We start from the raw sequence: 12338 nt of genomic DNA, 5'->3' as shown, positions 1-12338 counted from the left end.
TTAAAAAAATGTTAATGAAATAATTTGATTATTAAAATAAGCGTAAAATTTTTTCAACCAATTATTATTGTTAACAACATTATTAATACATTAATGAGGTTGCTAACTCTATTCAGACCATTTTTAATGTATAAATATTGTGGTAAACAATAATAATTGGTTGAAAACTTTTTACGCTTAATTTAATAATCAAATTATTTCATTAAAATTTTTTTACTGAAATAAGAGAAAACCTTTAAAGAATATAAGGTTTTAACAAGCTAAATTAACAGTAAAATATTAAGTTTCATGTAAGAAGTTTACATCATTTACGTTTTGAGTAATATTTTTTAATGATTTCTAAAAAAATTATATACTTTTTCAAAACCATTGCAATTTTTTATAAAGTATAATCCTGTAAAGTAAATTTGTTTACAGATCCGAATTTTAAAATAAAATTATTTTCATATTTTGAATGTGGAATATAAAAAAAGTAACTATTTATACCTTCATCCATACTAATAAGTATTTATTTTTTTAGCAGTTTGAAATAACTTTAATTATTTTCAAAATCTACGACGAAACGAAAGCCTTACAAATTTTTCAACAATAAATAATATTTACTAACGAAAATTTCGATAAATGCCAACTTAAAGAAAAATACTGGTCAATTTTCTGTCACTGTGTTGGTATTGTTTGCGAGAGCATTCGTTTTGAGAGTGCTCAATTGTGCGAAGCGTTGCTGTAGTTGGAAGTTGGACACTCGACGTTGAGCATTATGCCGCAAAATGCGCTCTAGTGCTGTAATTGGAAAACGCACTTTATAACCAAGTATTTAATCTGTAATTTTCGCTAGAAGTAATAACTAATAGTGTTCTGTGGTAATTTTAGATAATGTGTCTAGCAACTGAGCTACAGATTAAAGAAAAACTTTTGATCGATTTCATGAAAAAAAAACAGTCTGTAGGCTTCGTCGTCGCCGAAAACGACGAAAACAACGGGCTTGTGTATGGAAGTGCTTTTGACCGATTGCGCCGCATTTAATAAAATCCTTGGTAAGCTAAGATTAAAGTTAATAGGCATGCTTTGAATTTAAGTTGTCTATTTTTCTGATTAACCAAGTTAAAGTTTTACAAAATGTTTCCGTATAGTTTATGTATGAAGAGTGGATACCTATTGTAATTTTATGAGAAATGTCATTTTGATACTACGGGTTACGGGTGTGTTCTGTAAAATTCTATCCTCACAAAATGAAACGATGTCTTGCGTAAAATAACTCTGTAACCTTTATGTAGAATGTGTGTTTTACAAAAAGCATCCAAAATGCAATGAAGTTCTATTTGTTATTTACATGGGCAATATAGGTTATGATATGTTCAAGCTTTCTAATTGTTCATTTATTTCTTTCAGTGGGGAATGAATGTGAACGAAACATTTATGCCTAATTAATTAAAGCGCCAAAAAGTTTATAATTTTGAGTTACATATATATTGGCAGAATGGCTACTTTAGAACAACAAGCTTCCAAGCTCTTGGATTTTAATCAAAAGTTAGATATAAACCTACTTGATAACATAGTCGGATGCTTATATTCTACAGTCGGTGATCAGCAGCGTGTTGCTCAAGATATTTTGACAGCATTAAAAGAACATCCTGATGCTTGGACTCGTGTAGACACCATATTAGAGTTCTCTCAAAATCAGGAAACTAAATACTATGCCTTACAAATATTGGAAAAAGTTATACAAACAAAATGGAAGATATTACCCAGAAACCAATGTGAAGGTATTAAAAAGTATATTGTGGGCCTTATTATAAAGAATTCATCTGATCCAGCCATTATGGAAAATAATAAAGTATACTTAAAAAAACTAAATATGATTTTAATTCAAGTATTAAAAAGAGAGTGGCCACACAACTGGGAAACTTTTATTAGTGACATAGTTGGAGCATCAAAAACCAATGAGAGTCTCTGTCAAAACAACATGGTCATTCTAAAATTGCTAAGTGAAGAAGTGTTTGTTTTTAGTACCGGGCAACTGACACAAACTAAAGCTAAACATTTAAAGGATACCATGTGTTCCGAATTCAGTCAAATTTTTCAGTTATGCCAGTTTGTTCTTGAGAACTCACAAAATGCTCCATTGGTTGATGCAACATTACACACACTTTTAAGATTTTTGAACTGGATTCCATTGGGATACATTTTTGAAATGAAACTTATTAGTACACTCATTTTTAAATTTTTAAATGTCCCTATGTTCCGTAATGTAACATTAAGTTGTTTAACTGAAATTGCTGGAGTTACTGTAAGTAATTATGAAGAACAATTTGTTGCATTGCTTGTGCAAACTATGGAGCAGTTAGAGATTATGCTCCCTCTTACTACAAATATAAGAGAAGCCTATGCTGCAGGTCGAGATCAGGAACAAGTGTTCATTCAGAATCTGGCTTTATTTCTTTGTACTTATTTAAAAGAACATGGCCAGTTAATTGAGAGACGTGGTCTAACCAATACCTTAATGAATGCATTGCGTTATTTAGTTTTGATATCAGAAGTTGAAGAAGTTGAAATATTTAAGATCTGTTTAGAATTTTGGAATGCCTTGGCTGCTGATTTATATAAAATTGCTCCTTGTTCTCACTCTGCTGGCCTTAGCTACATTCAAGGCAAGAGTTTGGGAAGAAAAGTATTGTATGCAGATGTACTAAGCAATGTACGTTACATTATGATTTCTAGAATGGCAAAACCTGAAGAGGTACTAGTGGTGGAAAATGAAAATGGAGAAGTTGTGAGAGAGTTTATGAAAGATACTGATTCAATTAGTCTATATAAAAATATGAGAGAAACTTTAGTATATTTAACACACTTGGACTATGCAGATACAGAACGTATAATGACAGATAAGCTGCAAAATCAAGTCAATGGAACTGAGTGGTCCTGGAAAAATTTAAACACATTGTGTTGGGCTATAGGCTCTATATCTGGAGCTATGATGGAAGAAGATGAGAAAAGATTTCTTGTTATTGTGATTAAAGATTTATTGGGATTGTGTGAACAAAAAAAAGGCAAGGACAACAAAGCAATTATTGCAAGCAACATTATGTATGTTGTGGGACAGTACCCTCGCTTCCTACGAGCCCACTGGAAATTTTTGAAAACCGTTGTCAATAAATTGTTTGAGTTCATGCATGAAACTCATGATGGTGTCCAAGATATGGCATGTGATACTTTTATTAAAATAGCATTAAAATGTCGACGCCATTTTGTTACCATTCAGGTAGGTGAGGCATGTCCGTTTATTGAAGAAATATTAAGTACAATCAGTTCAATTATTTGTGATTTGCAAACACTTCAAGTTCACACATTTTATGAAGCTGTTGGCTATATGATAAGTGCACAAGTAGACCAAGTTGCCCAAGAACAACTGATTGAAAAGTACATGTTGCTGCCAAATCAGGTGTGGGATGACATTATATCACAGGCTTCCCATAATGTGGACATTCTTAAGGATCCTGAAGCTGTGAAACAGCTTGTGAGCATTCTAAAAACGAATGTAAGTGCCTGTCGTGCATTAGGACACCCCTATGTGGTGCAACTTGGAAGAATATATCTGGACATGTTGAATGTGTATAAAGTCATGTCTGAAAATATCAGCCAGGCTATTGCTCTCAATAGTGTTGCTGTCACCAAACAACCATTAATCAAGAACATGAGGATAATCAAAAAAGAAACTTTGAAGCTGATATCAAGTTGGGTGACACGATCAACTGATAACAGTATGGTTTTGGAAAACTTCATACCTCCACTCTTAGACGCTGTCTTGCTTGATTATCAAAGAACAGCAGTCCCTGATGCTCGAGAGACTGAAGTGTTGTCCTGCATGGCGGCTATAGTGAACAAGCTTGGTGGTCATATAACATCTGAAGTACCCAAAATTTTTGATGCAGTTTTTGAATGCACTCTCGACATGATAAATAAAGACTTTGAAGAATATCCTGAGCACAGAACTGAATTTTTCCTGTTATTGCAGGCTGTTAACACTTACTGTTTTAAAGCATTCCTTAGTATACCACCAGCACAGTTCAAATTGGTGTTGGATTCCATAATCTGGGCATTTAAACATACTATGAGGAATGTAGCAGATACAGGTCTGCAGATTATGTACCGATTATTACAAAATGTTGAGCAGCATCCCCAGGCAGCACAGAGTTTCTACCAGACCTATTTGTGTGACATTTTAGAGCATGTTTTCAGTGTTGTTACTGATTCGTCTCATGGAGCGGGACTTACCATGCATGCCACTATATTAGCCCACATATTTTCACTAGTAGAAACGGGACGTGTCACAACTGCTCTTGGAAATGCAGATAATAATGTAACTTATATTCAGGTATGGTTTATTTTTCAATTTATTTTTTAGGGACTGCAAACTATTATTTCATTTAGGAAACACCAATATAATTATTACACTGTTTAAGTATTTAAACATGATAATGAAAATAACTTAATCCATTTTCTAAGTGTTCTATGTGTAACTGTTAATTTATATAAAGATGATCTTTTGATATCATTCATTCTGACTCATTCTATGTAGTCCTAGTGAAGTTTTTTATTGAGGTACAACTTTAAAAAAAATAAGTTAATTGTTTCAGGAATATGTGGCAAACCTTTTGAACGTAGCATTCCCCCATTTGACTGGAAATCAAGTGAAAATAACAGTACAGGGACTATTTAACCTAGATCAAGATATACCTGCCTTTAAGGACCATCTAAGAGACTTTTTAGTTCAAATAAGAGTAAGTGCTTTAATAATTATTATGTGATGATATTTTTGATAAACTTTTTTTATCTGTTAAAAGTAAGATTGATTTTTATGGATAGATTTTTTACATAACTCTTCTTCCTCACTCGTCTCATGCACTTTTGTGACATTCACGATGTATTCTCGTCGGTTATGAGTACTTTTCCCTTCTCTAGCTTAAGTAGGTTAACATTGCTAAATTACGCAGTTTTGAGATACATGTTGTGGTGACTAATAACGAATAGCGAGTAGCCACTTGTCGTTTTGTTCAAGTATTCAAGAGCATACGTTTGAGCTTTTATGCATATTATTCCTTTATTTCTGTAACAATGACTTTCAATGTCAATTATTATGAATTTCCTATTTTAAAGGTCGGGTAATATATTATATTGTAATATAATATTTTTTGTATTGATAGGAAGTCACCGGTGAAGATGACAGTGATCTCTATTTGGAGGAACGAATGTTTGCACTCCGCCAGGCCCAAGAGGAAAAGCGAAGAGTTCAGCTTTCTGTGCCAGGCATAATAAACCCGCACGAGCTGCCCGAGGAGATGCAGGATTAATCAATACAATCAGTAGTATTGTGATAGATGATAACAGTTCACGGTCAACTCCAGTTAGAGTTCTCGTCGGTCTTATGGTCTTTGTATATAAGCCATTATCAAAATGTTGCGATCCATTATGATATTAAGGTAACATATGAGTTTAATTTTATAATAGTGAACTGTTATCGTTTTTTACTGTAACACTTGTGCTTAGTTTAATAACCTTGTTTTGTTAGTTTGTACAAAGGGTCGCCTGGTAAAATGTTAGATGATGTATGCAAGTGTAAAGGTTAAATATTATGCAAACCTATCCAGATAAGGTGTATTTTGCAAGCACAAGACATAATTAGAGTATGGCCTTTTTTAAGTGTAAGAATGAAACCATGCAACTTTACATTGCTAGCCAATAAATAATTGCAATAGACATACTTTATCCACTAATGGGCCTGATTATTATATTACAGAATTTTTTAATGATAATCTTAAAGGGCACTCTGTTATTTTGGCCTTTCCATAATTTTCCTTAATATTTTTTTTCTTCTAAGCTTTTATGTAAATGACAATGCCTATAGATGGCACGATAGAAATTGAGGTAAAATGCTGTTTTCTTTATTCAATTTAATTATTATGAAATCTCTGTGATCAGGAGTCAACCGTTAGATATTTTATGTGCGTTCGGAATCTAAGTATTATGAGTAGATTCTAGGGAAACTTCGAAATAAATTGCTGTAAGTAAGTTTGTTTTGTTTAATGTTGTTGCCTGTCAGAACTAACTTCTCAATGGTTTGGGAATCTTCATCTCTGTTGGTTTCCAACTTTATTTGGGCCTGAATAAATGTGGAGTCTTTCAGTTTTGTGTTTGAAATAAACAAATAAATATTATATGCTTTTTATTTCTTATAATTACATTTTATTTTTAAATTATAATCCTTAAATAATATATCGCAATTTTAATACTATGTAAAAATATAATGTATAGAATAGAAATTAGAAATGCATAATATCATTTAATCTAAAGAAAAATTCAATGATTGCGAAGTTTTTTTCGCGCTAACGACATTTCGTTGAAGGTTTGGTCTCGAGGAAAACTTATTCTTAAATCTTAATGCGATCTAGCGCTGTAATACTATAGTTAGACAATCTATAATAAGCCAGCGCAATCTATAATATTCATAGATTTTTCATGCTAAAAAACAATCGATTAATTAAAAAAACGATTTTTTTATGCAAAATGTCACATCTCTAATAACCAATAGAAAAGTAGAAAATGTACGGTTTGTTTACAAATTTCATTACATTACACAAAATATTAAATAATTTTTTTTATACTTAAACCGGAGACGCAACTCCGGCAGCAAAAATCACTTGGAGGTGTTTCAATCAAGGTCCCCCAAGACACCTACATAGAGCGCAGCCACACGATGGGGCGCCGCACCGCACCGTTAACGCATCGTGTGGCCGCGCTCATAATCAGTATCATCAAATTCGGGCGACGTAATTCTAAATTCAACCCAAAATTCAAACGAGAAGTCCTTTTTTTGACATCGAAAAACGCAGTAATAGCATGAAAATTCTACTCTTACTTATGATAAGTGTAGTATTGAGCATATTATGCTAGTAAGAAACGCGATACTTGCTAATGTGTAAGGTAATAGAAAGAAATTCAGTACTTACTTATATCGTTAGAAAGAAATGCAGCACTTGCAAAATATTGAATCACTAGAAACTTGTCAACACCGGATGGAAAGAAGTATGCTTAACATAAAACTATAAGACAAAGTTCGATTAACAACAATAAGAAAACAAACTAAAATTATAGACATAAAATACCGAATCAAACAACTAAAATGGAAATGGGTTGGGCATTTGATAAGAAGTAATACTGAAAAATGGACCAAAGAAGTTATGGAATGGTGCCCTAGACATAAAACGAGAAGTAAAGAAAGGTAGACAATATCGTAGATGGGAAGATGTTATTAAAAAGGTGGCAGGAGCGACATGGATGAGGAAGACAAGAGATAGATCTTTGTGGAGAACACTTGGTGAGGCTTATGTTGAAAAGCAAGTCGATCAAGAAACCGGTGTCTAATAGAAAATAATATTACATTATTACATTTACTTTAACTAAAATTCGTTAATAACTTTAGTAGATAAAATGTAACTTACAAGATTGTCAATAAAGTCTATATTTATTTATTTATTTAATGATAAAAAGACGATACTAACGACAAACGTTGTTTTATTTCCTTCTATAGGTCTACCGGAATTTCATGGCATAATACAAAAAAAAACGACGGGTTGCACTCCGGGAGTGCCGGCAGAAGTGAAAACTTGAATATTAACGTTGTGAATTTTTGATATTTTGGAATGGTTAGGGAATAATTTTGTACAAATTGCTTTAATTATCAGTATAAAAGTACTATCATTTATGTGGTAGAATACAATATTAATTTATTGCGCTATAGTATACAAACATGACAATTTATATTACATTAAATACGCCGTGCCAGCTGTCTACTCTCCATCAGTCTTACGAATTTTAGATCAGGTCACGTGTCCTGACGCGAGTTAAACATTTTTTACCCATTCCAAAAAAAAGTGTACAACGCTGCTAAAGAAGTTTTCACTTCAAAAATATTTTACTTATTTATATAAAACCTAAACAAAACAATCAAATATACAATAGATATTTCCAATAAAATTACCTAATTTAAAAATTAATAAAAAGTAAATAAAAACAAATTTAAAAAGTTTGGTCGCTGTGGCAGTGTAGTACTTTTAACGCTGGCAGTATTTCCTCGATGTATTGCGATACTTATTCGTTAAGCGAAATAAACACCAGCTCTTGGGTAACCGGTACTATCTACCAGGCTCCAACTTAAATTTTTAATTAGCGTCTGAGCATTTGAACCTCACGGCCCAAGAGTATCCAAAGGAAACAAAATCAAAGTTGGAGAAATGACTCTTATATTTGTAGCCTTTCATATTCATAATAACTATAAGTTGAATAATTCATATTATATTAATTGTTCATTATTTTCCGCCTGCTCTGCGGCCGCCCCAACTTTTTTGCTTATCCAAGGGAGGTGAGACGGGATAAATGTGTCCACACAAGTAGCATCCCATATCAAAGCCCGTCCCATCGTCCAAGGGATCAACGACATCTCATCCTACCGCTTGCCCTCTCTAGCGATGCCTGTTGGCACCAAAATTGCTGGAACATTGACGGAGGCAAAAGAACGGTGTATGATGTTGCTTCCCTATACCCCACACCTACCAACATTGCGCGGTCTGTTATTGATATGTATATTGACCTAATAAATTTTGGAATTCAGGTTTACAAAGAGGATCATCCCAGCTCCTTTAAAAGTTGACGCTAGAAGGTAAACTCAAGCTTGGGTTGATGCAGGGCTGCCAGATGAAAAAAGCGCATGATCGTACACCAACTACAAAAAAATCGTATTCCAAGAAATTTTGAAATGAAAAGATCGTACCACATATCAGTGGAAAGTTTTCTTTAAAATTACTGGCTGCGTTTGCCTTGAAGAGTGTAACTTTAGAACTCCATATTCTGAAACAATTTCGACGTCACAAACACGCAGGTTTGAACTGCGCAGGTTCAAAAACCTGCACAGGTCTATTTCCACACACATTCCGGTCTACCGTAGACCGTAGTATGTATGGCCGGCATTACGTAATCGTCACTCATACTTATGTGCGTTTTCCAATTACAGAGCATAATGCGACTCAGTGCCGCATAATGCTGAAGCTTAATTGGAACGTGAATTAGTTTTCAAATGCATCAGCAGAGTGCGCTAAGTCAGTGTTAAAAAAAAATGTTCTGAATAGAGTTAGCAACCTCATTAATGTATAAATAATGTTAACGTTAAATAAATGGTAAACAATAATAATTGGTTGAAAACTTTTTACGCTTATTTTAATAATCAAATTATTTCATTAACATTTTTTTTACTGAAATAAGAGAAAACCTTTATAGAATATAAGGTTTTGACAAGCTAAATTAACAGTAAAGTATATAGTTCCATGTAAGAAGTTTACATCATTTACGTTTTGAGAATTTTTTTTAAAATGATTTCTAAAAAAATTATATACTTTTTCAAAACCATTGCAATGTTTACAAGAGTATAATCCTGTAAAATAAATTTGTTTACAGATCCGAATATTAAAATAAATTGTAATCATATTTTAAATGTGACATATAAAAAAAGTAACTATTTATACCTTCATCCATACTTATATTTATATTTTAACAGTAGGATGAAATAACTTTAATTAATTTCAAAATTTACGACGAAACAAATTTTTCAACAATAAATAATATTATTTACTAACGAAAATTTCGATAAATTCCAACTTAAAGAAAAACAGTGGTCAATTTTCTGTCACTGTGTTGGTATTTATTACGAGAAGCACGCGAGAGCATTCGTTTTGGGAGTGCTCAATTGTGCGAAGCGTTGCTGTAGTTGGAACATTCAACGTAGAGCATTATGCCGCAAAATGCGCTCTAGTGCTGTAATTGGAAAACGCACACTTATACCCGCAACGACGGAATCTGTAGAAAGTCGAAAACTAAATTTGTATGAAAATGACAGTTCGTGTCGACACTCGACAGTCGGGAATTGGGATACAAATTAGAACACTTTATCAATTAATTACAATACAGTGCATAACAGATTAAATTATTAAAATTAAAGCAAGCAAGATAAATGTTAAGATTAGAATGTGGACCATAATCGTTATACTAATATTTTCCGTTATAGCCTATTTTATAACTGATAATTTAATACCTAAATTAAAGGATTTATTTATAAATGCCGGCCTCTACGGTGTAGATTTGTGTAAGATCTCAAAAGAGAAAATGTAAGTGTGAGAATGTAATATATATATAATAAACTTACTGAATTTTACTACTTCTATATTTAAATATACAATGTTTTCAGTCCAGAAGCAATAGGAGTTGTCTCAGGATGTGTATTTTTAGTGACAAGTTTTCTATTCATACCTATAGTTTTTGGAAATAACCTTATCGATACGAGACTTTTCCCCCACAATGAGGTATGTCAATTGAAATATAGTATATGTATACATGTATATTAAAAGTTTGCCACAGCAAAATTAATCAGAATAATTATATTTAAAAGATAATATTATACCTATTTTTAATGGTAAGTTTGCAGAGTTATTGGCAGGTTTGTTGTCAATTTGTTGTATGTTGCTCTTGGGGTTTGCTGATGATGTACTCGACCTACGGTGGAGATATAAACTTCTCCTGCCAACAGTAGCGTCACTTCCATTGCTGGTAGTTTACTATGTGAACTTTAATTCAACAACAATAATTGTACCAGTACCATTAAGACAGTTTTTAGGAAGTTCTGTAAATATTGGTAGGTAATTAATAATTTATGTTTAGTGATATTTTTTATTATCATTCTGTACAATTGATGTTAATGTTTTGAGAATTATTATATTTCCTACCTAATATTACTGACTAATAACAATTTTTGTCATAATAGTGTAAATGATACAATTTTTTAATATGGTATTATCTCTCCATAAAATAAATTTACACTAATTTGCTAAACAAATTTTCAGGATTTCTCTACTATGTATATATGGGAATGTTGGCAGTTTTCTGTACCAATGCTATAAATATTTTAGCTGGTATAAATGGTCTTGAAGTAGGACAATCTGTAATAATTGCCATGTCAATAATAATATTTGACATTTTGGAACTTGGTGGAGAGCAGCACAAAGCACATACTTTTTCTTTGTATATAATGATTCCATATCTTGCAACGACGCTAGCATTATTAAAACACAATTGGTAATTTTATTTTTCTATTTATATGACTTTAATATTTAAGTGTAATACATAAATATAGTGTTATTTAAGCTATTAACTATATTTTATGAAAGGCTAATTATCTTCTGCAATAGTATGAGATTAATATATAGTAGATGTTTGTGCCAAGTTTTCAGGGCTCTTTTTTAAATATTATTAATTACAGAAATATGAGTTAGTCAGCGTTAATTTAGCATTATAATCGTGAAATAATGTTTTAAACCAGTCTAGTATAATAAAAATCTACAATAGATTATATAAATATTTAAGTATAGATTAAAAAATAAGATTAAAGTATAGAGGGTGCTATTTGGTTTTGACTGTGAAGCTTATTTTCGAGTTTGAATGATTTATTATATTTAGAATCTGTATTTTATACATATTCATCTTATTTTCAGGTATCCATCTAAAGTATTTATTGGTGATACATTTTGTTATGTGTCTGGGATGACATTTGCTGTGGTTGCTATTTTAGGTCATTTTAGTAAAACTGTTCTACTTTTTTTCATTCCACAAATATTTAATTTTATTTATTCTACACCGCAGTTATTTCATATCATTCCATGTCCAAGACATCGTCTTCCCAAATATTGTGCAGAGACTGATGTCGTTGAAGCGAGTCGAACAGTCATAAAAAAAGATGACATTAATGCCATAAGTGGAGTTATATTAAGAATTTTGTCATTATTACATCTAGTTAATAAGGTAGAGGATAAGCAATGTATATACACCAACAATTTAACTTTAATTAATTTATTTTTGATTAAACTTGGACCAATGTCAGAAGCAAAACTTACAATGTGTCTTTTATTATTTCAGAGTTTATGTTCATGTTTAGCATTTTTAATAAGATATCCAATAGCTTCATATTTTTATGATCTATAGCCATTTTACTATTAAGAAATATAAAACTTTGTAAACCAATGTCTTATTTAAAATCATGAAATAAAGTTTGTTTTAAAAACTAAAAGTATTTAAAAGAACCTGTGATTAGTTTTCTATTTCCTGGATATATAGCTATGCAATTACTGTTACCTCCACTTTATAAAAGCGGTATATCAGGATACAAACCAGATAACCAAGATAAATGAGTATGGCTTAATAACATAAATTGTCAATAATATCTCCATTAGTCTCTCCTTTTT

General features: G+C 31.8%; 2 protein-coding genes across 2 annotated transcripts; both read left to right on the top strand.

Annotated features, from left to right (window-relative positions):
• Positions 1-911: 911 nt before the first annotated feature.
• Positions 912-6212, top strand: LOC125052217 (exportin-1). The gene is made up of 4 exons (XM_047652897.1): positions 912-1034; positions 1390-4372; positions 4635-4778; positions 5202-6212. Exons 2-4 carry the CDS (start codon positions 1478-1480, stop codon positions 5346-5348), a joined length of 3186 nt encoding a protein of 1061 aa, XP_047508853.1. The 5' UTR covers positions 912-1034; positions 1390-1477; the 3' UTR covers positions 5349-6212.
• A 3640-nt stretch (positions 6213-9852) lies between these two features.
• On the top strand, positions 9853-12149 carry LOC125052215 (UDP-N-acetylglucosamine--dolichyl-phosphate N-acetylglucosaminephosphotransferase). The gene is made up of 5 exons (XM_047652896.1): positions 9853-10211; positions 10292-10406; positions 10522-10735; positions 10944-11175; positions 11592-12149. Exons 1-5 carry the CDS (start codon positions 10072-10074, stop codon positions 12076-12078), a joined length of 1188 nt encoding a protein of 395 aa, XP_047508852.1. The 5' UTR covers positions 9853-10071; the 3' UTR covers positions 12079-12149.
• The last annotated feature ends 189 nt before the right edge of the window (positions 12150-12338 follow it).

This window comes from Pieris napi, chromosome 9 (assembly GCF_905475465.1).
Source record: "Pieris napi chromosome 9, ilPieNapi1.2, whole genome shotgun sequence".
In the NCBI taxonomy this organism is placed as follows: Eukaryota; Metazoa; Arthropoda; class Insecta; order Lepidoptera; family Pieridae; genus Pieris; species Pieris napi.
This window is presented reverse-complemented; position numbering and strand designations above follow the sequence as displayed.